A 26,160-nucleotide genomic window follows, 5' to 3' on the forward strand; every position below is an offset into this window, starting at 1 on the left:
TTCCAGGATCAAAAAGCTTATGTCTTCTTTAAAGCAACATTTTTGTCAACCCTTTCACTCATGAGCCTGTATCTTTTAGATTGATGGACAAATGCTCTTACCACTATGCCACTCACACCCAAGTTTAAGTATAGCATGGTCAACATTTTATCTATACTATATACTGCCTTATGTCGAACATGGAACTTCTTGCCTTAAACCACTTAGTACCATTGACTATTAGGACTGACAGTAAATAACTCGTCTAATGTAAAGTTTGAGTGACAGATACGATATCCAGCCCATATGTTCTAATTTACGTGTGTTGCGTTTCCAGGATCAGTTACAAGACGGCGTACAGGAGAGGAGTGAGGACCATGTACCGCAGACGCTCTCAGTGCTGCCCTGGGTTCTTCGAGAGCGGAGATCTGTGTGTTCGTAAGTGTCTCATGTAAAGTGCACTGCCCCATAGACACCACAAGGAATTGTAGTCATTGTGTATATGACCCGGGGAATAGGCTCTGTGCCCAACAGCACTAGCTCATTCCAATCAGAGCGACAGTCTGGCTGCCATTTCCCCAGTAATGTAATGTCTATGAGGCTTTAAAATCACTAAATCCTGACAGATCAGACAGTGGACAGGTAGCTGCAGGTCGATGTCACTGACAACATGTTAAGCAATTTATAAATGCAAGTTTTTTACAAAGGTATGTTTAGCTTAGTTTAGTCTTTTTTTGAAGGGACAATGTACAGAGACATTGAGCTAAAAAAACAGAGATGACCCACACCAGATTAGAGCTAAACACCAGTCCCTGATTTACGCAAGTCATTTATACAATGAAATTGCATTTAGTCAAATATTACAACAATGGCCAATGTCCACTCTCTGACCCACACACATTCTCACATACACACAATATCACAATATTACACATGTAGAATACAACCACAGCAATGCGCATTAGGTATTTACAAAATCATGAGTTAGTTAGTTATAAAAATACATATTACCCATCTTTGTGTGTCGGTGCTACTGCTAATGCTAATTTGGGAGAAATGTTTAAATAACGCCACAGATATAATTATCTACACGTAAAAATAATCAGGTCATCTTTACTACAAATGTACTTGTGATGTGATGTTAGATTCAACGTTTTAATAAAAGTTAGCATTAGCATTGACACACTAAGACCCACCTTTGTAAAAACAGTGACATCATACTTTGAGCTTTGAGTTGCCAAATCTAAATCAGTTTTCACCAAAACCCAAAGGGGCTCTTGATGTATTTGACAGGTTAAGTTGTGGTTTTAATGTCATTTTAAACCTGTATAAAAACCATTAGAAAACTATGATTTAATGGTAAGCTTCCTGCTGACCCCACTGTCCACAAAATGACTCATACCTGCCCCAATGGATGTCAAGATGTCCGCCTGCTCTTTACTCTACTCATCACATCAAATCAATTATCCACTTCACGTGTACTTCACTGGGACTAAACCAGGGCTAAACCAAGGCCAGAACAAGATTAGACCAGGACTAAACCAGGATTAAATCAGTATTTAACTAGCACTAAATCAGAATTAAACCAGGACTAAACCAAGACTAAACAAGGACTAAACCAAGTCTCAACCAGGAGTAAACCAGCACTAAATCAGAACTAAACCAGGACTAAACTAGGACTAAATGAAGATGGAGCCGAAACTAAACCAGGAATAAGCCAGGACTGAACCAGAACTAAACTTGGTCTAAACCGGGACTTAATAAGGGCTTAACCAGGACTTCCCTCGTGGTCTTGGATACCTTAGCTGGAGGATTTGACCTTAGTTAATGTTGTCACGCTACTAAAATTTCACTCAGTTTTGATACTAAGGAATAATTACCATGTGGCCTTATATCTGTGTAATCCCTCAGTGGTCCAGGTAGGTTCTATAGTGGTCTATGGGCATATACTAGTCTAGTCTATGGCTTACCCGCCATCGTGTGTCCTCTGTTGAGTTGTCTGTCTTCTCATTATTCACTTTAATAATCTGCAGAAGAGTGTTTACATTTGTTTTAACTGCTCCTCTCTGAGACAAAGTCAAGATGTCCGTGGCTGCTCTTTATCACTGCTCGCTCAAAGCAAATCCATTATCCACTCTAGTACAGTGTGTGCATGTTGCACTGAGGGGAAACCAGAACTAACCTGGGACTGAACCAGGACTGAACCAGGGATAAACCAGGATTAAGCTGTATCAGAACAAGTATAAGACCACGGACCACTATGGAACCTACCTGGACCACTGAGGGATTACACAGATATAAGGCCACATGGGAATGTAAAAGAAAGTACTACTATTTAATGTTGAAAATCCCATTCTACTGTTTGAAGAAATAATTTTTTATTATCATTGTGGTATCAGAATCAATATTGAGTATTGAGTATTTAGTACTGAAATGTTAATACTGTGACAACACTAATGGAGATGTTATTGCTTTGCCTGTAATGTTCCACGGTCTGACATTCAACTCATATGTGTTTTAATTATTCTATTACAGGTGTTTTATTGCCCAACAAATACTTAAGAAACATGTATTCTTACTGTGAACAGGGTCATTTCTTCATAGAATTGACCTGTTACTTGATTGTGTGCACCTTTAAAATTACTAAAAACGACTCCAATCTGAGATAAAGTTAAGATGTCTGTGACATGTGTTTATCACTGCTCGCTATAGTATACTGGAGGGATAGCAGGGCTAAACCAGGACCAAACCAGGATCAAACTAAGACCAAACCAGGACTAAACCATGTCTACACCAGGTTTTGGACTTAATCAAGCGATAAAAGACATCTAAACCAGCACAACTGTGAACGCACCCTAAACCAGAACTAAACCAGGACCATGCAGAATCAAACTAGGACAAAACCAAGACTAAGCCAGAGCTGAACTAAGACTTTGACTAAATTATGATTATACTAGCACCAAACCAAGATTAAACCAGGTGGAAACCAGGTTTAAACTATGTCTAAACCAGAACTAAACCAGGAATAAACAAGGACTTGAACTTAATTAAGCAATAAAACATATCTAAACCAGAACAATTGTGAACCCACTCTAAACAGGGACTAAACCAGGTCTAAACTAAGTCTAAACCGGAACTAAACCAGTACCAAACCAGGACTTAACCATGTCTAAACCAGGTCTAAACCAGGTCTTGGACTACCCAGTAATTTTGAACACACCCTAAACCGAGACTAAACTGGAACTAAGCCAGGACAAAACCAGGATTAAGCCAGTACTAATCCTTATAATATATTTTATTTGAAATGACTCAAAACTGCTCCCATCTGAGACAAAGTCAAGATGACTTTGGCTGGTCTTTATCACTGCTCGCTCAAAGCAAATCAATTATCCACTCTAGATGGTCGTCTGCATGCTACGCTGGGCTCTTTCTATCTTAAAATGGAGGAGAATGGACCTGCCTGGGGGTTACCGTAGCGACCACGTGGGGCTATTGTATTCTTTGACTTCACTGCTGCTTGTAAACAACTTTATTAGATCCACGCAGGGGATGACTTCATTGTGTAGTATGGTCCAAGTGCTTTCAATGCCCCAAGCTAATTCTTATGATGCTACACTAACCTCCTTGGACATGCGTATTGTCCGGGGGAGCGCAGAGGAAGCTAATTGAATGCATCCCTCCGAAAGAGAGGGATTTGTTATTAGATTGGTGTATGAGTCTTTCCTGTTTAGTGATGCCGTAGTACATCAGTAAGCTTATCAGGGCTGTTACATCAATATGTAATTATATATGAGAGATGGAGTAGATTACGGCCAATGATTTTCAAAAGTTTAATGATATTAACGTAGTACAAGCTAGGTCTTATATTACATAAAACTGAGTCTTGAGCTTTAAGCCATGTTATAATGTTGTTACCTCATCAAAAACATACCTGGAGTTGTGTTTTGTTTCATTCACACACACGTTTGAGTAACCCTTTATTATTACTCTGTCTATATCTCCAAAGCTCAAAATGCTCTGTTCCACCTTGTGATGTCAGGAAGTGGTAGTTTTCAAGTTAAGAGCTCCTTTTACCTTTCGTTCAACAGAGATTAGCAATTCCAGGGCTGAAATCATCCAAATGATTCCAGTGAAGGTGTATGGAGTTTAAAAACAGATTGTAGCACTTCCTGTATTACCACATGACATCACAAGGTGGAACAGAGTGTTTTCTGTTTGAGACAAGAACTCTGTCTAAATATGTAGGATCAGTCAATTTCTGTCTAAATCAGGATCACATCAGTTCTATATAATGCAAAGTAGGTCTACATCAAGACATAACCAGGACTAAATCAGACTCTAAACCAGGACACTGTGCCTTCCACATAATGGGAGGAGGTGGCCTGTAATGTGGTTACACGGATGAGGGGTCTTCCTGTTTTCCGAAGATCCTGCATTGACCTTATCAGAGCTTTACATCAGTTTGTGATTAGGAAAGATCTCATTTTGGACTGTGATTCTCAAACACAGATATTTGATGTATCCAAATAAAAACCTTTGGTATACAAAACAAGACGTTCATTTAAGATTTGACGTTGAAAATTAGGATTTCTACAATGTTAAAAATAAGAACTAACCAAAAACTAAACCAAAACCTAATCAGGACTAAACCTAACCAGGACAGCTATCTACCAAAGGATTAGAGGTGGGCATCACTGATCAAATGAAATGGTAAGATAGATTTCATACTAGTCATTTTGAAAATATGCAATGCAAAAGTACAATATTGAGTATATAGATGCTTCCTTACATCTAAAGATCACACTGCGAGAAACTCACAGTGTGATCTCAGTTAAGACATCGACTGGCACATTTTAGCATGTTTTTGATGCACTGCAATATTATGTAAAAAGCACAAATAAAGATACATTAATTTATGTCAGTATTCCACATCCCTACTGAAGACTGGTTTTCACTGGACTGAACTAAATCAGGACTAAAGCAGGACTGAAGCAGGGCTAAACCAGGGCTAAACCAGGACTAAAACAGGGCTAAAGGAAGACTAAACTAGGACTAAACCAGGAGTAAACTAAGACTTGACCAGGGTAAGACCAGGACTAAACTAGGGCTAAACCTAGGCTAGACCAGAACTCAACCAGAACTAAACCAGGACTAAACCAGGAGGCTTGAACCAGGTTGAAACTAGGGCTAAACTAGTACTAAACCAAGGCTAGACCAGGGCTGGAAGAGGGCTAGACCAAGGCTAGATCAGGACTAAACCAGAGCTAAACCAGGACTACAGTGGGTGGAATTAACTGAAGTGTACATATGCAGTGTGTTTTTGAGCTCATAGTATATTTAGTATGAGACTGCCTTTACCAGCGTATGTAACTTCCACAGTGGCAGTTATGTTGTAGTTTTGCTCTGGGGCGAGGACAGGCCTGAGGCAAATTGTAATAGATTTTTTTAGTCTAATCAGGTGTTGCCATTGTGATTATTGGGTGTCAACGTTTACTCAATAATGACCTAAAAGACAGAGAGCCTGTCTATTCCAGCAAATGAACTCCTCAAACCAACAAAAGGAACCAAGTAAACAAAAAGGGCAGATGCAAGGGAGGTGAAACCAGAATATTTAAGGTGAAGTTCATTATTGTGAAATCAGCTCCAGTGCAATAGTTCATTCTTGTTCTGAACAGCCTCCAAATTAAGGCTGCAAGATTCATCACATCTGAATCGAAATTGCAATTTGAACGGACAAAGTTAAAACAACATCTAACCCTGTAACCCTGTCCTGAAATGTCATTCTTGTATTAGTTTGCCAAGTCATATTTCAGTCTTTTTGTCAACTCCTCTGGATGCATTTAAAATGTGAACTTTGAACAGAATTATGTCATTAAAACAAATATCGCAAATCTAGTCTCAATACTTGTGAGAAAAAAACAAAATGAGATGTTTTACTACTACCTTACACTAGTTTTACCACAGCTAGTGATACCACTTCTACTACTACTAATACTTCTATGTAAACAAGGAATGGAAGTCCAGCTAACCATAAATACAATATTTTTAAATATTTGTCATGTAGATTCAGCTTCGTTCTTAGCTAAACATTTGAGGCTTTTAAAATTAACATTCCTCAACAACACTTGTACAACTTGTATTTTATTTATAATCTCAAATGTCCTTCTACATGATCACACAGGACACACCAGCTTACAGAATAAAAAGACATTAAAGTGATGACCAATCTACCATCAAACGCTATTTTCAGACAACATCTATAGCTGTTTCCTATTTCTGTCCCTCCACTAAATACTGTGTTAAACCTTCAGATCTGCCTAAGCTGCCATGTTTGTTTGCAAAAACTGCACTGTGTGATCCGGACAGCTTTTGAGTTCAGACGTGAGTGAAGTCAATACTGCATAATTAGACTGTGTGTAGAGCGTCATAAGCAGCTGTAGATGCTTTCTACAAGAAATGAAGCTATAGACACATTCTACAAGCAATAAAGCTATAGATGTATTCTACAACCAACAAGGCTATAGATGCAGTCTACTACCAATGAGGCTATAGTTGCATTCTACAAGGAACAAGGTTATATAGGCATTTCACAACCAATAAGGCTATAGATGCATTCTACAACCAACAAGGGTATAGATGCATTCTACAAGCAATGAGTCTATAGATCAGGGTTCTCAAACTCAAATTATCTGGGGGCCACAGGAGGCAGAGTCTGGGTGAGGCTGGGCTTATCAGGTATTTAAAACTTTCTCAAACGTCACCGCTGTTTTCAACATACTTGAGGAAATATGCTAATTCTTGTGGATTTTATGGATACACATTGTTATTTGTTGAATCTTTTGTGACGGGAGTACCGTATTTTCCGCACTATAAGGCGCACCTAAAAGCCTTTAATTTTCTCAAAAACCCACAGTGCGCCTTATAATCCGATGCGCCTTATATATGGATCAATATTGATCAGTTATGACACCCGTAGTCAGGAGGCGTCTCCGAAGTAATAGCGGTAATAACCCTTTAAGGACTGAGCACACTATGGGCCAGTATAGCTCACCTAGACCTACACTTTTATTCTTTTTAGCCATAAAAATCATGTTAAATGAAGTATCAGAATTTACTGCATTTTTTCACACAACTCCTTCTATTTTACACATCCATCCGTATTTTTTCTTTTACGCATCGAATAAATGACTGGGAAAATCTCCGCAGCACCGTGCTCTCATTCGTCACCTTCGAGGGACAACAGAGGTAGATTACCATAATGACGGTAAAATATTTAGATAGCCCTATGTCTCTGCTTTGAGACACCGTTTGAATTTACATGAGAGCACGACTGGGCGCGAAGTTACGGTGTTGGAAAGTCCGCAACCACGCTCTATCGGCGACGATAGGATCTGACGCTATAGGGATAACGGGGAGACGGGGAGTCAGCGCCGGGCGACATACGCCACAATCTGACAATGGATTGCGGATGCCTGGGCTGATATATCAGTCTCAACTGTGGTCCGAGCTTTCGCGAAGGCAGGAATTGTCACTGAACTGTTAAGACAACAGCAGCGACACGGATAATGGCGAATTTGACGAGACGGAATCGGGCACTTTGAATGCCGAGCTTGCCAAACTGTTCAACTCAGACACTGAAGAGGAAGAATTTGACGGATTCGTGAATGAGGAATGAACTGAAAAAGTGAGGTTTACGTGTTTCTTTCACATGTTTACAACTAAACAAGGCTGGAAGATATTGTGAAAATGGACATTAAAGTTTGAACAATGTTGAGTTATTGTTATTGCGTTGCACTATTTCGAGAGTTACTATATTGTGATGCATTAACTTGTTTTGTGAGTGAACAAAGTTTTCAGAACGTTTTTTTTTATTCTATTAATAAAGTTTGACTGACTGACTTATCTGACTGTTTTGTTGACATTCCTTTTAGCGCAGCTCCATCTCGTGGATGCATAACACAACCCCAGATACTACAGTAGTTTATATTCTATGCACCTTATAATGCGGTGCGCCCTATATATGAAATTTGTTTTAAAATAGGCCATTCATTGAAGGTGCGCCTTATATTCCGATGCGCCTTATAGTGCGGAAAATACGGTACACAGTGTGAGCAACACATGGTGAAGCCACACTAACATTAAACTTTCATACTGTCCTGAGGGCCACAATATATCCTCTCACGGGCCGCAATTGGCCCCTGGGCCGCGAGTTTGAGATCCCTGCTATAGATGTATTCTACAACCAACAAAGCTTGTAGAATGAGGACTAAACCCGGACTAAGTGAGGCCTAAACCAGAGCTAATCCAGTAGGACTAAACCCAGACTAAACTAGGGCTAAACCAGTAGAACTAAACCAGGACTAAACAAAACCTAAACCAGGACTAAACCAGAGCTAAATCAGTAGGACTAAACCCAGACTAAACACTGCCTAAACTAGGACTAACCAGAACTAAACCAAAACTAAGCCAATATGACAAAATCTGGACTAAACCTGCACTAAACCTTTATTGGATTATACCTAAACCCTCTTTAGATATATGTTGTTATGATCTTGAAAAAGTCTGTATCCAGTTATATTGTATTATTTTGTCTTTATAAAATATTCCTGAGCCTGTACAGCTGAGGTGCCCTAGCCTTGCTCTGTGCACTGGACCATTGTCACAAACTTTATTTTTGACAAAGCCTGTTCTGTCGTCCTTGCTCGTGTCTTTTATGTCCTGTCCTTTTTTCATTGGATTTGTTCAAATCTTTAAAGAAAATGCTTTCCTTGATCTTGTGGTAGTTTTAAAGTCATTGAGATTGCGGAGGTTTACAATATTGACTTTGTTTGCCTTGAAAGCAAACTTAAGCATTAGAGAGTTACAAATGGCAGCACAATGTGGAAAGAAAGTTCATTGTACACTTTCTGCTAACTCCAGATAGTAACTTATGATGCCCAGTTTAAAGGGACCATAGCCTACATTTGTGCAGTTTTAGAAAGGAGCCTTTTTGTCATTCTAAATATACGGACAGGACTCGTGTGAAAGCTCAGAACCTCTAGAATTCACTCACTGAGGCTCACTTTATCTACAGTGTCCCAACCTGTCTGTATTACTAAACATATATTATTTCTTAAAACCTTAAGCTTCATCCAAACTACAACTTGACGAGAAGGGCAGCCTCCTTTTCTTCATGGGGACTAGTTGCAGACCCCACAACCAGAACATTTGCATAGTGCTACAAAAACATATACATTTGAAATATACAACCGTACTTAATCATAAAAATGAAATGTGTATTTATATGTAATCTTTTTGCCTCATCATAACTTTTGCCCTCCCCTTCCTGTATCGTCTTTCTCCAGTTTTTTTCCTGAAGTGTGAAGAAGTTGAATCCTCCGTTGTCAGCACTTGTGTTTGTGCTGAGTGTAGCCCAGAGCGTGGTTCACTTACAGGCCGTGAGGATGAGGCTGTAGCACCAGTTTGCACCAGTTTGCTCTATTGATACTGTGCAGCTGATATTATTAACATTCCCTGTGATGTGATGCTAACTGAAGGCAATGCTCTGTCTGAAGCTTTCTTACTCAAGTTAGACTTTAATCTGGGCTTTGTTTTAACACAACATGACCATAAAGAACTGACTTAGCTGAAACTACAACAGATGAGAGGATTTGTGCTGTTAAACAAATACTTCTCAAATAATATGACAGTAACAAGCTAGCTAGCATTAGCCAATTGCTTCTCTTTTAGTCACTCTATCACCCATCATCAAACTCCTAAACAGGACCATGAACGCTCGTAATGAGTTGTTTAAATTCATTTTGTATTTCTTCTTTATTTAAAAACCTTTTTGGCAGTGTGCATTGTGTCACCATGGTAACTGCTAAAAATTCCACCAAAGAAATATATACAGGATACCCCCAATGTGATGTCACTGCAAAGTATCAATCAGACCCGGGTAAGGGACTTGGCACCAGAGTCACTTTGTTTATACAGCAGTGGAATGCGATACACCACTGATCTGTGCTCACTGTAGGAGGAGTTACACAATGGCACACGTTCAAACTGTGGAGTCTGCTAGAACTAATTACCAAAGAATACTACTCCGCAACTGAATAGTATCATCAAGTCTGCATTAGATTACACTTTATAATAACTACACTATAATTAACCATAATAAAGAATGAAGAACTAATAGTTTAAAGCAGACCTATCGTGCATGTGTCTGCTCTATAGTTATAAGTTATGACACACGTGGATCATTATGTTATAATTTGGATATTTTAAATCAGAATATTGATCTAAAATTACTGCTGACTTCCACTTTAGAAAACTGCAGTGCCTAATGGGAACTGATGTCGCTCTAAACGTCATCACAACATTTTCCTGTCTTAAAACATGAAAAAAGTGGTCCAGAGTTATTCCTTATTTAGCTTATGCATTCTGAGCATCATAATTTTTCATAGCGATGAGTTTATAAGTGCTTTTCACAGCACCCAGAGACCAGAACGGAGTTTTGATGTCACAGTAATGCTAACAACAACTAGCACGCACTTCCTGATTATTGGACAATACAGTTTGTATTATTTGAACCTGATCTTTTATGCCTAAAAAATCATCCTTAAACGTGAAAAAAGCCAGAGTAGTTTTCTGTGTGCAAAACCCGGGAGCAAGTTCAAAATCAAATCAATCAAATCAGATCAAATGGGAGTTATTGTGTTTCAAATGATATTATGTTTTATTAAAGAGCGTGTTTAATTATAATTGTGGTATCAAAGTCTATATTAATTAGCAGTTTCCATATTAGTTAGACAATTAAACTACATTTGGCATATCGCTTCATGTCATCTGCTACTAATATTATGAACAAAAACTCCAAATTAATAATAATCAAAAAGCGTTGGGTTACTCTCATCTTTATCTCTTTTTTTTCTAAAAATACGTGTACTCCAAAAAGCTGTAGCTCAGATCAGGAGGACTGGGGACAATAGCCTGCACTGATAATGACAAATAGGAGCTCTTTATAAAGACATGGCACCATTTATTATAGAGAGATAGAGATAGAGTGTGACACCTCTGATTGGAGCAGAGACCTATGAAAAATCACAGCCATATTTGGACTGTGTCAGGGGAAGTCTGCTGCTTATCACCGACCTCAAACAACTCCATTATTTATGTATGGGACCACTAGAAGATTATGTGTCCTCCACTCATCTGACCCCCGGCAAAACTGACTTTATCAAATGGTGAAATTGTTGAGGAAATTGCAGTTCCCAAAGTGTCCATTAGTTGGAAATGATGGACTAAGCAATTTTATGAACAAGACATAGCTTTATAACCTGCCGCTGGATATTCTTTGGTATAACTGGTTTTAAAGGTGCGTTATGTCACTTTTTTGTAGGGAGTTAGTACCTGCTCAAATAGTCTCCTCGGATTTTTTTAAACAGAGGGATATCTGCCTCACCACACCCTCTGTCATTTCTCACACAGCCGTCCAATCAGATTTGTTTATTTTAGTGAAACGAAGAAGCTCATTTTTCATCCATCATTTTGAATAACATGAATAACATGAATCTCGTATGTCAGATGAACAGAATTCAGTCCTTCGCTCATTGATTCTGCAGAAATCTACAATGTTTTTCAGCCCCTGATATATATTTTTTCCTTTCATTTGTTCCTTGTGAGCACTGGTGACCAGACTCACCATACTTTGTAAAGACTTTGGAAAGTAGTGGAAAAATATGTATTCCCAAGCAAGAAATATAATTCAATACTGTGTAAGATTCTTGGCAAAAATATAACATCTCCATGGAGACAAGCAGGTGGAGTCTGCACTGCACCTTTACTAATATGTGTAATAATTGTATTCATTGAAAGTGAAAGTATTTTCTAACCCTGTATTTGCCTCCTCTCTGTTGCAGCCCTGTGCACAGACGAATGTGCTCACGGCCGCTGTGTTTCTCCAGACACATGTCAGTGTGAGCCGGGCTGGGGAGGACTGGACTGCTCCAGTGGTAAGTACACCAATACTCAACAATAGCACTAAATATACTACATACTCTTTCATATCACACAACACTTTTGTCCTGAGGACTGTTATTCTCCTCAAACTGCTCTCTATTTATTTTTCACCATGTAAACAAATACTCTTTAATATAATGTGAACTCACTAATGTGTAGTCAATCAAGGGCTTCAATGGTATAACAAAGACACACGTTGACAGTGACATAGCATAGCTGATCCTCAGTATCTTGCTAACTGGGGCTTCACAAATTTGGGGGTAAATGTGATGTGAATGTTTCTCTTTATGTGTAATGTTGAGGTTAGATTTGCAAATGTTTGTTTTTAAAAGAAAGAAGAAAAACATACTCAGGAGCTTTAACATTTGAGAGAAGACTGAACTCTGAGCTGATAACAAAGCTTTGACGAAGCCCCTGTACCTTTCAATAAAGCTGGGATTACACACTCTGTATTATAATGCAATGTGAGGTTATTGATGTTATGATGCTAACATTAATTATATTTGTAGTGAAAAGTCTGGACACCCCTGAACTAATACAACAATCCCATACATTTCAGAACAGCTTTGTAGAGGGCAAAACTACAAGGTTAGCAGCTTGTATCATTCAGTTATCAGTTACTCAAAATATTCTGCAACCTAAGTAATTGGAGCTTTTACAATTACCGGTACATGGTGTATTATTTATGCTGTCCCTGTGTGAGGTCAGAAAACTCCTCATTGTGCTGTTCACAGGGGTGGTGCCAGGGAAAGGCTTGAGGGGGCACTAGCCTCCTCTAGAATGGCCAATGCTCTGCCATAGCTGCCCCAAAGATTTTTCCTCACTTTCATAGCACATCCTATTTTAACAAAAAAATTTTAAATGGCAACCACAATGTTCAAAATGAGACTGCAATAAAATAAAGAATTCCACATTAGTTTTTATAAATCATTACAGGAACTAACTACATTTAAACTTTTTAGTTTAAAGCAGCAAAGCAAACATGGCAGGGGGTGAAGGGAACACTCAATGTTTAAAAGACTCTAAAATAACATGTTAATTGAGCGTCAACATTGAAGAACTTAACACGCCCTTAGCTCCTCCAACCAAAAATGCCTTGCACCTTTCCTGGTTACTCATGGGACAATCATTACAGTACAAAATACATGTCTGTGTAATCCCGCAGTCGTCTAGGTATAATTGATAGTAAAACAAAAATTCAAATCTGTCAACTGGATAAAAAGTTGTAAGAATGAAGATATTTCGCTGCTCATTCAATTCGCTTCTTCAGTTTTGATCAGATTTAGACAGATATAAGGCAGTGTCCACCAGTAATCTGACCAGAACTGAAGAGGCGGTTTGGATGATCACAGCGAAATGTCTTCACTCATACAACTTTTTGTCCAATTGACAGATTGGACAAAAAGTTGTATTAACAGAATTTTTTTTTTTTTTTTAATACAAAAGACAATACAATTCAACCAACTGTGTAAATTAAAAATGGTTTTAGTGAGGACATGAGCCAGTCCAGGATACAACACTTAATCCATCGTGTTCATCTGCTGATGAGTGATTATTGAGTGGTTGTTTACAGGAGCAGTGATAGTGCATCTGAATCCATCCATAGCGCTGTATAATGATCACAATGGCATTTCACATGGTCAGCGAGTCAATGGATTTTCACTGTCCACTGAGCACACTGATCATACGCCTGCTGTGTTTGACTGTTCACTGGGGGGTAGTTTGTGTAACATAAAGACGACAGCCATATATAGAAAAATGGATAATATCGCAGTTGTAAATTTGGAGATATGCCAAATTAGACTATTGCTGGCTTTCAGGTGTCATCACAACATTCTATAGGCCAGTAATGTTTAATACAGATGGGGAAATGAATTTCAGTTGTAATAAAGTGTGTTCTTGGGTCTAGTTACTTATAGAAATGATCAGGTTCAACATTTATGAATTTACCTTTTGTATATTTCATGGCAATGTACAGTGTAATCATTAGAGAAAAATTGGCGTGTGCCCCCATCTTTAATGATGACATTATCTTGGGTCTGTGCACAATGTTTTTCATGTAATAAAGTAAAATTATTCTTGCCCCAGTACAGATATATTGTGCAAGCAGCTCTTGAGATCAAAATAAGTTTGCTGTGTATTGTCTGCATCTAATTATAAAAAGTTTTATCCTCTGCAAAACAGGAAGTGTGCTGTTAGCAAGCTAGTTGTTATTAGCATTACTCATCTGGTCTGTGGAAGCTGTGAAAAGCACTTTTAATCTCATTCCAGTGAATAATTAGCATGCTCAGAAGGTAAGTGAAGAATAATTTTGTACAACCGGCAAACCATTTAAAATGAACTAGTGCTGTTTTTCAGATAGTAAAAATCAGGTCCAGTGCCTTTTAAGGTGTTGTTACATATTTTTAATTGTCAAATTATAACAATTGTGCACATTAGACACATTTTGGCATTATGGAATTACCTCTACGTGACATCTGTTGCTGTAGTCAACTAAAGACATTCTCAGTTGACTAAAGACATGTCCTGCCGACTGATTAGGAGAGTAAAAAGGGGGCGTGGCAACACCTCTTAAAATGTTTTCAGTATCTGTCACAGGTGTTGATGAGAAATGTTTTTTTGTTTTTTTTTTTAAGTACTAGGAAACATTGTGTTTATGTAAAGAGGCAGATTAAACTCGTGATTCACTGCATCGTCTCTTCTTTCTGCTCTTATACATATATATTAGCAATGTGAAGTTAGTAAGCGAGTCAGCTGGAACCGGATCTTATTTTTTTTAAAAGAACCAAATAATTTTCTTCTAATTTTTATGCATTTTTATAGTGATTAACACAGAACCTACACAAAAACCAGCCCAGAAGCAGAACAGGCGACACAAGTGAGAGATTTGTGCAGACAAAATATATTTGGCATCATAATAACAGCTTTTAAATTATTTTTATTGTGGTGCAATATTTTATTTAGATTGTCTATTATTTCATTGGGTAAACTCTCTCCCACTCTCAGTTTAAACCATTTTTAACACATCTGAGCCTGGGTATTTTCTCTCTGTGATTGGTGATTTCAAAATTAATCATAAAAATGACTTCTGACAATGGCTTCTGTCACATAAATAAATATAAAATGAGTCAATCTTTTGAACTGCTCTTTTGAACATCCAAAAGATTTAGATCCCATTAAAGACCCAAAAGTCCCATCACTAATATATATTGTTATAATGTAAATAGACTAATAATTTGATTAATCCAAACTTTGGTTGACTAACACACCATTGAATGATTAAACAACTAAATAACTAAAGGCCGATATTGCTCATAATCACCTTCAGAGAGTGTGATATCCCCCCTCGTTCTGTCCCACATCACTGTAATGCGATTGGTGTGAGCCTTAAGCCTCATATTCCAGTGCACGGGTCTTGTATAAGCAGGAGCCTCACAAGGCTTCAGGTTATTACATCTGTGTTTACCTTTGTTTATTGTGGTCCAGAGTCCAGGGACAGGACCAGGAGAGCACGAGCAGGTTATGGAAATTTGCCAGACATCAGTACAGAAACAACTCAAAGGTTACATCATTTACATATCTTTATGGACGAGTGGGTGCAAACATTTAGTGGACAGTTTATAACTAACAAAAGGACCAGTCTGACTTTGATAAGTTTTGAAAATTGAACTGACTATGGATCATAGTTTCTCCTTTTGAAACTTTCCCATTTTGTGTCTGGCAAAGAATTAAGGGTGAAAATGAAAAATCAATACTGGAAGGCTTTGAATGGCTTAAGAGGAAGATGGAATCACATTACGTTTTACAATAACATTACAACTTTTCATAAACATTTGAACTTAACTCCACAAGTTTGAAAAAACTCTCCAGACTTTCCAAATCCAGACTGATATCTCTCTGTATGTTTTATACAGGTTGATATCAGTCTGGTCTCCATGCCCTCCGCTGCGTCTCAAGCCTGGTGAAACGTGATCGTCCAGTCAGATCTGTTTGTTTTTTTTTCAGTGACACTTTTGAAATAAAGGAGCTCATTGGTCATTTGTCATTTAGAAATGAAATTGATCTCACCTCAGATTAACAGGGTTTAGAGCTTTGCTCATTGATTCTATAGAAATTCGCCATATTTTTCACCCCGTGATATTTTTTCCCCTTTATTTTTTCCGATATGAACGCACAATGCGTGTCCCTGATTGGCTAATCAGATGAGTCAATCACGCTCATCTGAAAACGGGGAGAAGTATTGAAGAAGTGTGTGTTGTGAAACTCAGGCAATGTCCAGACCAGATTTCATCCAGAATAAATCAATAATTAACACAGGTTATTGGATGTATTTTTTACAGGTTTATACATACCTTGCCTTGTTTTCTTATTTTGGGTCTTGTTTCTTATAAAAAATTCCAATCATCATAAGTTTTTAAATGTTAAGTTTAGATGTTTAGTTTAGTCATGATAAATTTAAACATTTGTTGTTTTTTATGAATGTAAAGTGCCATTAAAGGAACTTTTCTGGCGGGGACATTATTGCTTTGCATTGAGTGTTTTACAGTATGAGATTGAACCTATTAAATGCAGGTGTTTTATTGCTAAATAAATACCTTGAAAAACTGAGCTTGCCTCCACTCTACCTGGTGGCACCAACTGCTTGTCTCCATGGAAATATATGCCATTCTATAGAGGATTAGTGATAGCATCTTCATGGAGACAAGCAGCAACCAGAAAAGTTACATAGTGAACCTTTAAAATGATTAAATCGGGCACTAAAAAGCATTACATTTAGTCTTTGCCTGTTTTGTTCACAACATACAGTAGATTTTTTCCCTTGTACCTTCACTGCGGCACACTCTTCTAAGTTTAAACTCCCTCTCCTCCTTCCACCACTGCTGCTCTGACTGTCCTGGGCCTATAATACTATGGTACCATTCATCACAGCTGTGACCGGCCTGTGCGTCTCTGATAACCATGGTTACGTATGCATCAGCCGTACAGCTCAGGTACTCACTTCCACAGTGGGACAACAGTGAAATGAGCTGCTCTTAGATTAAACATCACACATATTGTGTTTCTATTATAAAACAATATTATTTGAGGTGTATAGAAAAGTACATTGTTTTGAGAGTGCTTTTGCTCAGGTCAACTCAGGGCTTCCAAGTACATTCAGAAATAACTTTTATCCAAAGCCACAAACCCATGCTCAGTGGAGATGTTTGCCCATTAATCCAAAAGTTTCTGGTTCAATTTGAGAGTGAAATATGAACAGCTAAACAACAATCCCACGCATTTCAGAACATGTTGTTGCGAGGTCTAAACTAGGTTTTGCCGATTTTACACAGAATGAGACCACATGGAGACACAGGGAGGACATTTTGGAACATGTTTGAGGAGGTTTAAACTACAGGGTTAGTTGGAAGTTTTGTTAAAATATAGCTGCTTTGTTGTTTCATTTAGGGATGGACATATATATTGGTGCTGATATAAATTTGGTGATTTTCATATATTGGTCCCAGAAGAAATTCCTGGTTTATTGGGTGAAATAATTTTGAATTTCTATTTATAATTTTGTTGTTGTTGTTGTTGTTGTTGTTGTTGTTGTTGTTATAATGATGCTCTTGTGGCTACCTGGCTAACACACTGAGCAGTTTTTGAAATGTTATATCATGGGATTTTAACCAACTAAGAAGTGCAGCATGTGCATTTCAAAGAACACAAGTAAGGAACGTTTGGATTGTACGAAATGAGATGTTTGTTTTTCCTGACCATGAAAGAGGCTAGCTATATACCTCTGAGATGCTACAGACTTTTTACAAATAATCTGACAGAAGACATGGCAAAGGAAGAAGATGAGATACCAACCGAAACAATCAAGCGAGTCAACCAAGATGGCGGCGCAATCAGTGTTTGTGGCGGCATCTACAACACAGTTTTTTAGTGCAGTGCTTTGATTCTCCTCCATGTCCACAGACAAAACTGGTGTACAGAACTACTGCTACTAATGCAGAGCAGCTTCCTGACATCAGCAGTTATGCTGGTAAACTGGAGACTCTCATTGGATGACATCTACTGTTTCAGTGAACTGTGGTGGTTACACTACTGTAAAGGCCTGCTCACTGGCCTCTCCAAGCATCAAGCCAGCTGCAGTACATCCAGAATGCTGCTGCTTGGGTTCTGACTAGAACCAGGAAGCATGAGCACATAAGTCCTGTGCGCAGGTCTCTGCACTGACTTCCTGTAGCTCAGAGAATAGACTAAGGCAGCTCTGCTTGTGTAGAAGTCTCTCCATGGCCTAGCACCAAAGTACATCTCCCACATGTTAGTGCCATATTAACCATCTCATACGCAAGGACTTCGGGGACCGAGCTCCTGCTGGTGCCCAGAGTCAGGACTAAACCAGGAGTAAACCAGGAGTAAACCAGGACTAAACCAGGACTAAACCAGGAGTAAACCATGACTAAACCATGACTAAACCAGGGGAATCAGCATTTCCGTTTTTAATGTCATTTTACTGTCTTTCTTATTCAATAAAACACTTTGAATTACTTTGTGTATGAATTGTGCTATACAAATAAACTTGCCTTGCCTTGCCTGGCTGTGTGAAACACAATTTTGTTCATCTAATGGAAGAGAAAATACATTTTGCATTTTTTTTTTTTTTTTTATGGAATCCATAAGTCAATTTTGGAACTACACAGCTTTACTTCAATGTGTGGGCCTTGTCCATTCCAGTCTGGTACAATCTCGCTATGCTTACATTGTAGGGAGTATTCTACCTCCGATGACATAGGATAATGAGGAAATCAATAAAAAGTCTATAGGGGACATTTTATTGATTTCAAATACAAACTATATACAACGTTTTATTTGTATATAGTTTGTATTTGATCTATACACAAAGTGGTTATTGCTTTTGCAGTTTGATGATTGCAACAGTTGGAATAGTGGTTTTAATTTGATGGTGATTCTTTGTGCAGTTTTAATCTGATACACATGACAAATAAAGCTCTTTAGCTCCTTGTTCAGATCCATCTGAGAGAGAGTTCTTTTCATTTGACATGTATTATTATTGCAGCATTTAAACGCAAATGACAAGTTCTTTATAGCATCATTCTTGTCCACTTCTGCAGCCCTGAGAAGAGCAGCACATACGATTGTGAGACAAGGCCAATGAGAAGGAGGGAATGTAGATTAAGATAAAGCTAATGAAGACAGCACAGTGAGAGATAGTGGCTCTGATCACACTATTATCAGATGAAGGAAAAATATGAACGGAGCAAAAATAAAATACTCAGGCAGAACCCAAGGACAAGTGGAAATATGTTTTTAACAAGTTTAACCCGTGATTGCACCAAGAACATAGCATGTTTGTTCTGTTAATGTTGTACCTGATTTTGACTGTTTAAAAACTTGAAAAACAGAACTAGTTCATTTTAAATGTTTTGCAGTGGTCCAGTTATTCTTCACTTACCTTATGCATTCCGAGCATACAAATTATTCACCACAATGAGTTTATAAGAGCTTTTCACAACTGTCAGAGACCAGAGCTGAGTTGTCCTCGTGGTAAAGAGAATAACAACTAGCAAGCCAACCGTGCACTCCCTGATTATTGAACCATAAAATGCAATAATAATTAGACGCACACAGCAGATAGCGGACATATTTTGACCTCAAGAGCTGCTTATACACTATTTCTGTACTGGAAAAGACACATTTTGCTTTGGGTACATGACTTTTAACTTAAACATGATGTAGTGAGACTTGATAGTGCAAGTTTAAGGTTCGATTCCAGCTCTTTTCCATACTGTTGTTGTGTCTGTAGGCAAGACACCATATCTTTGTATGAAATTCATGTGAGTAGTGAGTAGTTTGTGGTGCTCAGAGAGGCCTATGGAGCAGATTGGAAGGCACTTCTCCTTCAGTTAGCCCAAGAGCAATTGCAACCTTGATTGTCCAAAAAGTGCTATAGTACTGTAGTGTTCTGGTGTAAGGAAACACACCAAATTTCTTCTGGTTGTTTATTTTCTGAACACAAGGGCAACTGTAGGCCATAACCTACGCAAAATAAGAGAAAAACAACAGCAGTTTAAACTCATTAGAGTCTCCAAAACAGACCAGTAACTGACAAACACAATCTTCAAATCAGCTTGTCGGCATAGCAACCAAGTGTCACATACAAAATCAGTTACATTAACAACAACACATAAATAGCTACACTAACAACCAAAGGTGTCAACTCTGAAAACTAAACACAAAGTATCAGATAATTGGTAATTTAGTTTTATATTTTAATCATTCAGTTTAGGGCTGCAAGATTAACTGCAGTCAAATCAAAATCACAATTTGAATGGGCACAGTTGGTTCTTTACAATTTTTGAAGTAGGCCCACCTTATTCATATAAACTGCTAACTGTAGCTTAGATCGTACAAACACCTTCTGAAATATAATTCTTGTATTAGTTTGCCAGTTCAGTTTTCAGTCTTTTTGTCAGTTGGCTTTGTGCACCACTATAGCCGGCTCGTTCCAATCTGAAGGACAGTCAGCTTGACTGTAATGTAATGTCTATGAGGTTGTTGGAGAGTTGCCCTAAAGTCACTAAATCCTGACAGACCAGGCAGGGGACAGGGAGTTGCAGGTGGGTTAGGGGTCAGGGCTCAGAGGTTAGAGGGGTAGGGTCAGGCAGTGGACAGGGAGCTGTTTTCCTCACATTTGTAAATTGTTTAACATGTTGTCAGTCACATCCACCTGCAGCTCCCTGTCCACTGTCTGACCCTAACTCTCTAACCTCTGACCCCTGACCTCTAACTCACCCGCAGCCTGACAGATAAGCACCTTCCTTATCTGTCAGGCTGTCTGGCTACCACTGTACACAGAGCCGATTCTCTTGGACCTGCTTAAAATGTGAATTTTGAACAGAACCCTCTTATTAAATCATAAATCTCAAATCTAATCACAAGGCTTGTCACAAAAAAAAGCAGTTCAGTATTTTTCCCAAATCGTTCAGCCCTGATTTGGTCGTATAATTTCATTTGTTGGGCAGATGGGTTCTTGAACATAGTTATAATAATAATGGATAAAGTAGGTCTCCATTCTTGCCTCTAGAAACAGTCAAGGCCCAAAACACTAATGTGTTTGCTTTTACGAGGTACTTGTGTAATCATGATTTCGACCATTTTTGACTCCTGAAAAACCTGCAGATGAAGATGGGTCAGTGAAAGAGCTGGTATTACACTTCTGTGCCGTATTAAAGGGGGGGATTACACTTCTGTGGGTTATTTAAGAGGGGATATTACACTTCTATGGGGTATTTACTATTATCATATAACATATTTAGATCGCCATCGTACCTCACTGCATTGAGTTTGTGAAGTTGTAGTATATTGTTTTGTGTGGGAGCATTGGCAACATAGGCTTGTGGGCAAAGCACTGGACAGAATCATACAGCTAACCATAAGGAGGGTTTGCATAGGGCCCAGGAGAGATTGCTAGATTACTCAAACATGCATGGATGACATATAAAACCTCTTCAGGCTTTTTTGATGAGGGAACAACATTATAACATGGTAGAAAACTGAAAATAGTAGATTTTGCACAATTCTCCTCTATAAAACCCAGGGGTAAAAGCGTTTCTAATGTACACGTATTGGTTTTTTTTTGCGATGTTGTGTCACACTGACATTTTCTTATTTTATATATTCATCAATGGCTGTGGTTACAAGCTCATCAGAATATGATTCATATCTGATTTCTAGATAAAAGTACTTAAAAGACCTGCAAACTGCACAGTTTGATGTGAGCTCCAAAAATGTGACAATACTGAGATTTTGAGTGTGCATGTATGCAGTCACATGGCTCTATGTTGATTCAGTGCTTTTCTGTTTAATGCAGTTCTGTGCTCAAATACTTTCACCCTCACACTCCTCCTATTTGTCAGCCTCTATCATGCTCTCAGTGACAGGTGAATTTAAAGCCACATTGTGTAACTTTTTAGCCAAAAAATATACTAAACTTAAAAACTTCTTTTTTGGTGTTTATTGCACTGAGCAACTTAGAAAAACATGCATCCTCTGAGCCGGCTTGCATTTCCACAAACTTGCCTTTTTTTTTTTTTTTTTTTACAAAGAATGTTAATGGTAAGGAAATGGCCTACCCTTATGAACACAGAATTTAACATGCCATACATAGTACTATAGCTGCATGCGCTAATTTACAATCTCCACAGAAGAACATTGCTTATTTTGACTCACATCAAAGACATATCCTTGTATTAATTCATCTCCATGGCAACATAAGTCCTGTAACATTTAAAGGTCTTATTCAGCTGAGTTAAGGCACAGTCAGCTAGTTCGTGTTCAAGCCTTGCTTTTATTTTTTCTACAAAACCGACACAATATTAACTCCTTTGGGAACCACAGGTTTGAAGTGCAATATCTTCAGCATCTTTGAGAAAACCAGAGCATGTTGCCCTTTATTGTTTGAAAATGCTATATTCACCAAAAAAAAACCTGCTAAGTCACTCCCCCTTCAGAGCACTACACTTACAGTATAATCAGTAGTGCATCTCGCTAATAGAACTACTGCACATCACATCAGGTTTGTCAAGTTGCTGTGTACAGTTAACTGTAAGGAGGGTTTGAATGGGACCTGGAAGAGATCACTAAATTACTGAAACATGCATGGATGACATCTAAAACCTCTTCAGGCAATACAAACCTTATAGTTAAAGGCGCTTGATCAGATTTTCTTAAAAACATGAAAAACAGATCTAAAGTTATTCCTCATTTATTAAATGCATTCTGAGCATCCTAATTATTCACAGCGATTCATTTTTAAGGGCTTTTCTCAACTCTCACAGACCAGAGTGGAGTTTTGCTATTACGGTACAGCTGACAGCAACTAGCATGCTAACACACACTTCCTGATTATTGGACAATAAGGTTCTTTAGATTTAGATGCAGACGGCACACAGCTGACTTATTTTGACCTCAAAAGCTGCTTGTACAATATATCTGTACTGGGACAAGATGCATTTTGCTTAAATACATAAGAAAATTGAGTCTTTAAGAAGCATTATACATCAGCAGTATACAGTTACAAAAAATAATAATAAATAATAAAAAATAATTAACTAACTATTAACTAGGAGTAGTGACATTTTGAGGTTAACCACTTTAAACAGTGTGTTAAGGAGGTGATGGAGTGAGCGTGATACATGCTATGCTTTCAGATGAAGCAGTTCTGAATTCCCATTGGAGTTAATACTGTCCCATACACTGAAGAGCTCAGGTCCTCAGGGGACATGATTCAAAACAATAGGAGGGACTGAGAGAAGCGGCTATGGGACTAACACAGCAGGACGTCCTCTTGGAGCTGCAGAGGACACTGCACTTTAAAGACCGAGCTTATCACACAGGAGGCTGACTTTGCACTGTCCCTCCTATACTCTTTAAGGACAATAATAGAATCCATACAGCCGCTCAATGGGGCTAATATAAGGCTAATTGAACACTCATTTAGATTATACTCATTTATTACTTGTGTTAGCGAGAACAATAGAGCAAGTACGTGTGAGCATGGCTGGAATGTAAATATATATTCATTTTACATAGCACCTGTTGGGGGCTGGATGCAGGAGTTGTGGTCTAACCTGAGACACATCAGATACACAGAGATACGTAATCGTTTTGAGAGCTGTTGCAACTCCCACTTTTTGGTCAACTAAAACTTTAGTCAAATAAGAACGTCTTTAGTCCACTACAGCTCTGCATCTATTTGTGCTGCCATGTTTGTTTTAGTTTGTTTGGGCGCTGCCTTTGGCTCCGCCCAAACCACAACATTCTCCTGTGATAACTGAAGTCAACCGGTGGGTTTAGCCAAAACACAGAAGCAGTAGCAGCAAGACACAAGATAGATTCTTGTGATTTTGGATTTCTTTATTATTCTATGCTATTTTTTACGAGGACTGGTAGAGCTGTTGTTTATTTGTTTGTTTTTAATGGTTTTCTGTGCAGAACTTTGGAATGGTTCAGTTTTAAAACTTGATATATACATAAAGTGAATTCGATCGGATCTTACTGTGCAACGTACCAGACTCTACCAGACCTCGACCCAGACATGTCCCGCAGCTCCTCTGGGCAGATGTTCCAGACAGTCGTGTCTTAGGTTTTGGCTGAGGCCTCCTCATGGGACATGAGCCCTTCCCCAGACCTTAGCGGCTCCACTCCATCTAGAGGAACAGCACCCTTGTGTATTGTGAGAGTTGGATTGCCATGGTGTAGGATTGACTTTTGGCTCTAACCCGCTCCCACCAGATTCATTATGTGCCGATAAATGTGTAGAATTGAGTTGTTCATATTTAATAATCTGGACCAGCTCTCACTGAAGCCATCTCGAAAAGGCGGAACATCATGACCATTATCTGAATCTGGTCGAAGCATCATGACAGTGGAATAAGCTGAAACTCAAACTTTAGTTACAGAGAAAAGCTCAGACATATCCCCTGTCCACAAATGCACAAAGCTCTGACCTTCTGCACGTTTTTCACAAAATAAATAGTCTGTAAAATAGGCTCAAGTCCTTCTGTCGCCATGGTCATGTTTGTTTTGGTTCATTAGGCTACTTTGCCTTTGGCTTCTGCACAAAGCTCTATGCTGCTCTGTGATTGGTACGCCCGCTGCATGGTGACTTTTAACCTTACAGCAGGAGCATCTCAACATTGATTCTCGTGAGTTTGTGAACTCACAAATATTGTGAGAATCTATCTTGCTGCACTAGTTTATTTAGTGTCAGCTCCTTCTTCACCTCAACAGTGAGATTCACAGCCACATCACTGCAAACACTGAGCAGTATTTCCCCTTTAACTGCATCTTATCAGAGAGTCAGATTATGATCCATGGGACATTATACTGTTGGATGGGTCTGTCTAAAGTCACCTTTGGTTTATTATAGACGTCATAGCTCTGTGTTTATACTGGGCCTGTTGTGGCGTCCCTCTCTGCTCTGCATAACTCCTGGTTCATTAGCATCATTAGCATCATTAGCATTAGCCTCATACCTGTAGTTGAGGTTACACAGTGAGGTCAGTAGACATTAGCTCCGGTGGGCTGTGTCCTGCTCTGAACCCCATTTAAAACCCCTACAGTCTGCAGTATCACACACACTTATTAACCAGCAGCAGACAGAGGGGAGGCCCGTGTCAATGGTGATCTATGAGGTCTCTGCAAAGGAAGTCAACACATAGGCTATAATAGTCTCGTCTAATCTGATATGAGCACGCTGTAAAACAAACTTGAAAATACCTCTCACTTAAAAACACCCACTCTGATTATTGACTATTACAAATGACTGGATCTGGAACTCTATTAACATTTGATTAAAGCCGCATGCTTGTCTCCATGGAGCTGTTAAAGCTTTGCCTGGAATGTTCCATAGTATGACATTAAATATTTGATTTGTTGAATTACAAGTTCTTAAGAATTACCTTGCAAAAACATGCATTCTTACTGTGAGCAGGGTTGCCTCTCTACAGATCTGACCTGTAACCTCACCTAGTGCTATTACCTGCTTGTCCCTGTGGAGACTATTTTTGACTGTCTTATGCATTTGTGGACGGGTAAGACGTCTTGCTCTGCTGTTGTGACGCTTCGACCAATCAGTGTCAGGTATTGGTTTGAACTGATCGTTGGTTCTGAGCACTTTCACTGAGAGCCATCCCAGACATGTGTACAACTCTATTCAGAGGACTACACATATGAATCTGGTGAGAGTCAGGCTGTCTTCACTTATAAATCAGATGTTATGTTCAAACAGTTACTCTTACTTGAGTGTTAATCTTCCCAAATACTTTTACGCTTATTTAAATAGTCATTTCTCGGATCACTACTTGCATTATTTCATTATTTTGAAGTAACAGTACTATTTTTGGCCACTCTACTTACTTTTGGACTAGTTGGTATAAACCCAACACAACCTCAGTGCTTAGGTTTGATTATTAGATTGCGTTTGCATTTAAGTCTGTTACTGCCCTGGTTTGACTCTATACACCAACAGCTGTGGGCAGTTAGCATTAGCCACCGCTGAGCCCTATTATCCATTGTAGCCGTGTCAGCTAACCCCAAAACATTTACTCACAAACTGTAATCCCACTATCCCAGGCCTGTTCCTCGGGAGGACTGCTCTATGCACCAGAGCGT

At 38.7% G+C, this 26,160-nt stretch overlaps 1 protein-coding gene across 1 annotated transcript in view; it reads left to right on the forward strand.

The window, feature by feature from the left end:
• The first annotated feature begins 341 nt into the window (after positions 1 to 341).
• Positions 342 to 26,160, forward strand: part of LOC117393788 (multiple epidermal growth factor-like domains protein 10) — a 105,353-nt gene continuing 79,534 nt past the window's right edge. Inside the window, exons 1-2 of the mRNA XM_055230259.1 lie at positions 342 to 417; positions 11,880 to 11,972. Of these exons, the coding sequence (XP_055086234.1) occupies positions 357 to 417; positions 11,880 to 11,972 (154 nt within the window). The 5' untranslated portion in view covers positions 342 to 356. The remainder of the gene's footprint in view (positions 418 to 11,879; positions 11,973 to 26,160) is intronic.

The sequence above is a fragment of the Periophthalmus magnuspinnatus genome, chromosome 3 (genome assembly GCF_009829125.3).
Source record: "Periophthalmus magnuspinnatus isolate fPerMag1 chromosome 3, fPerMag1.2.pri, whole genome shotgun sequence".
Classification (NCBI taxonomy): Eukaryota; Metazoa; Chordata; class Actinopteri; order Gobiiformes; family Gobiidae; genus Periophthalmus; species Periophthalmus magnuspinnatus.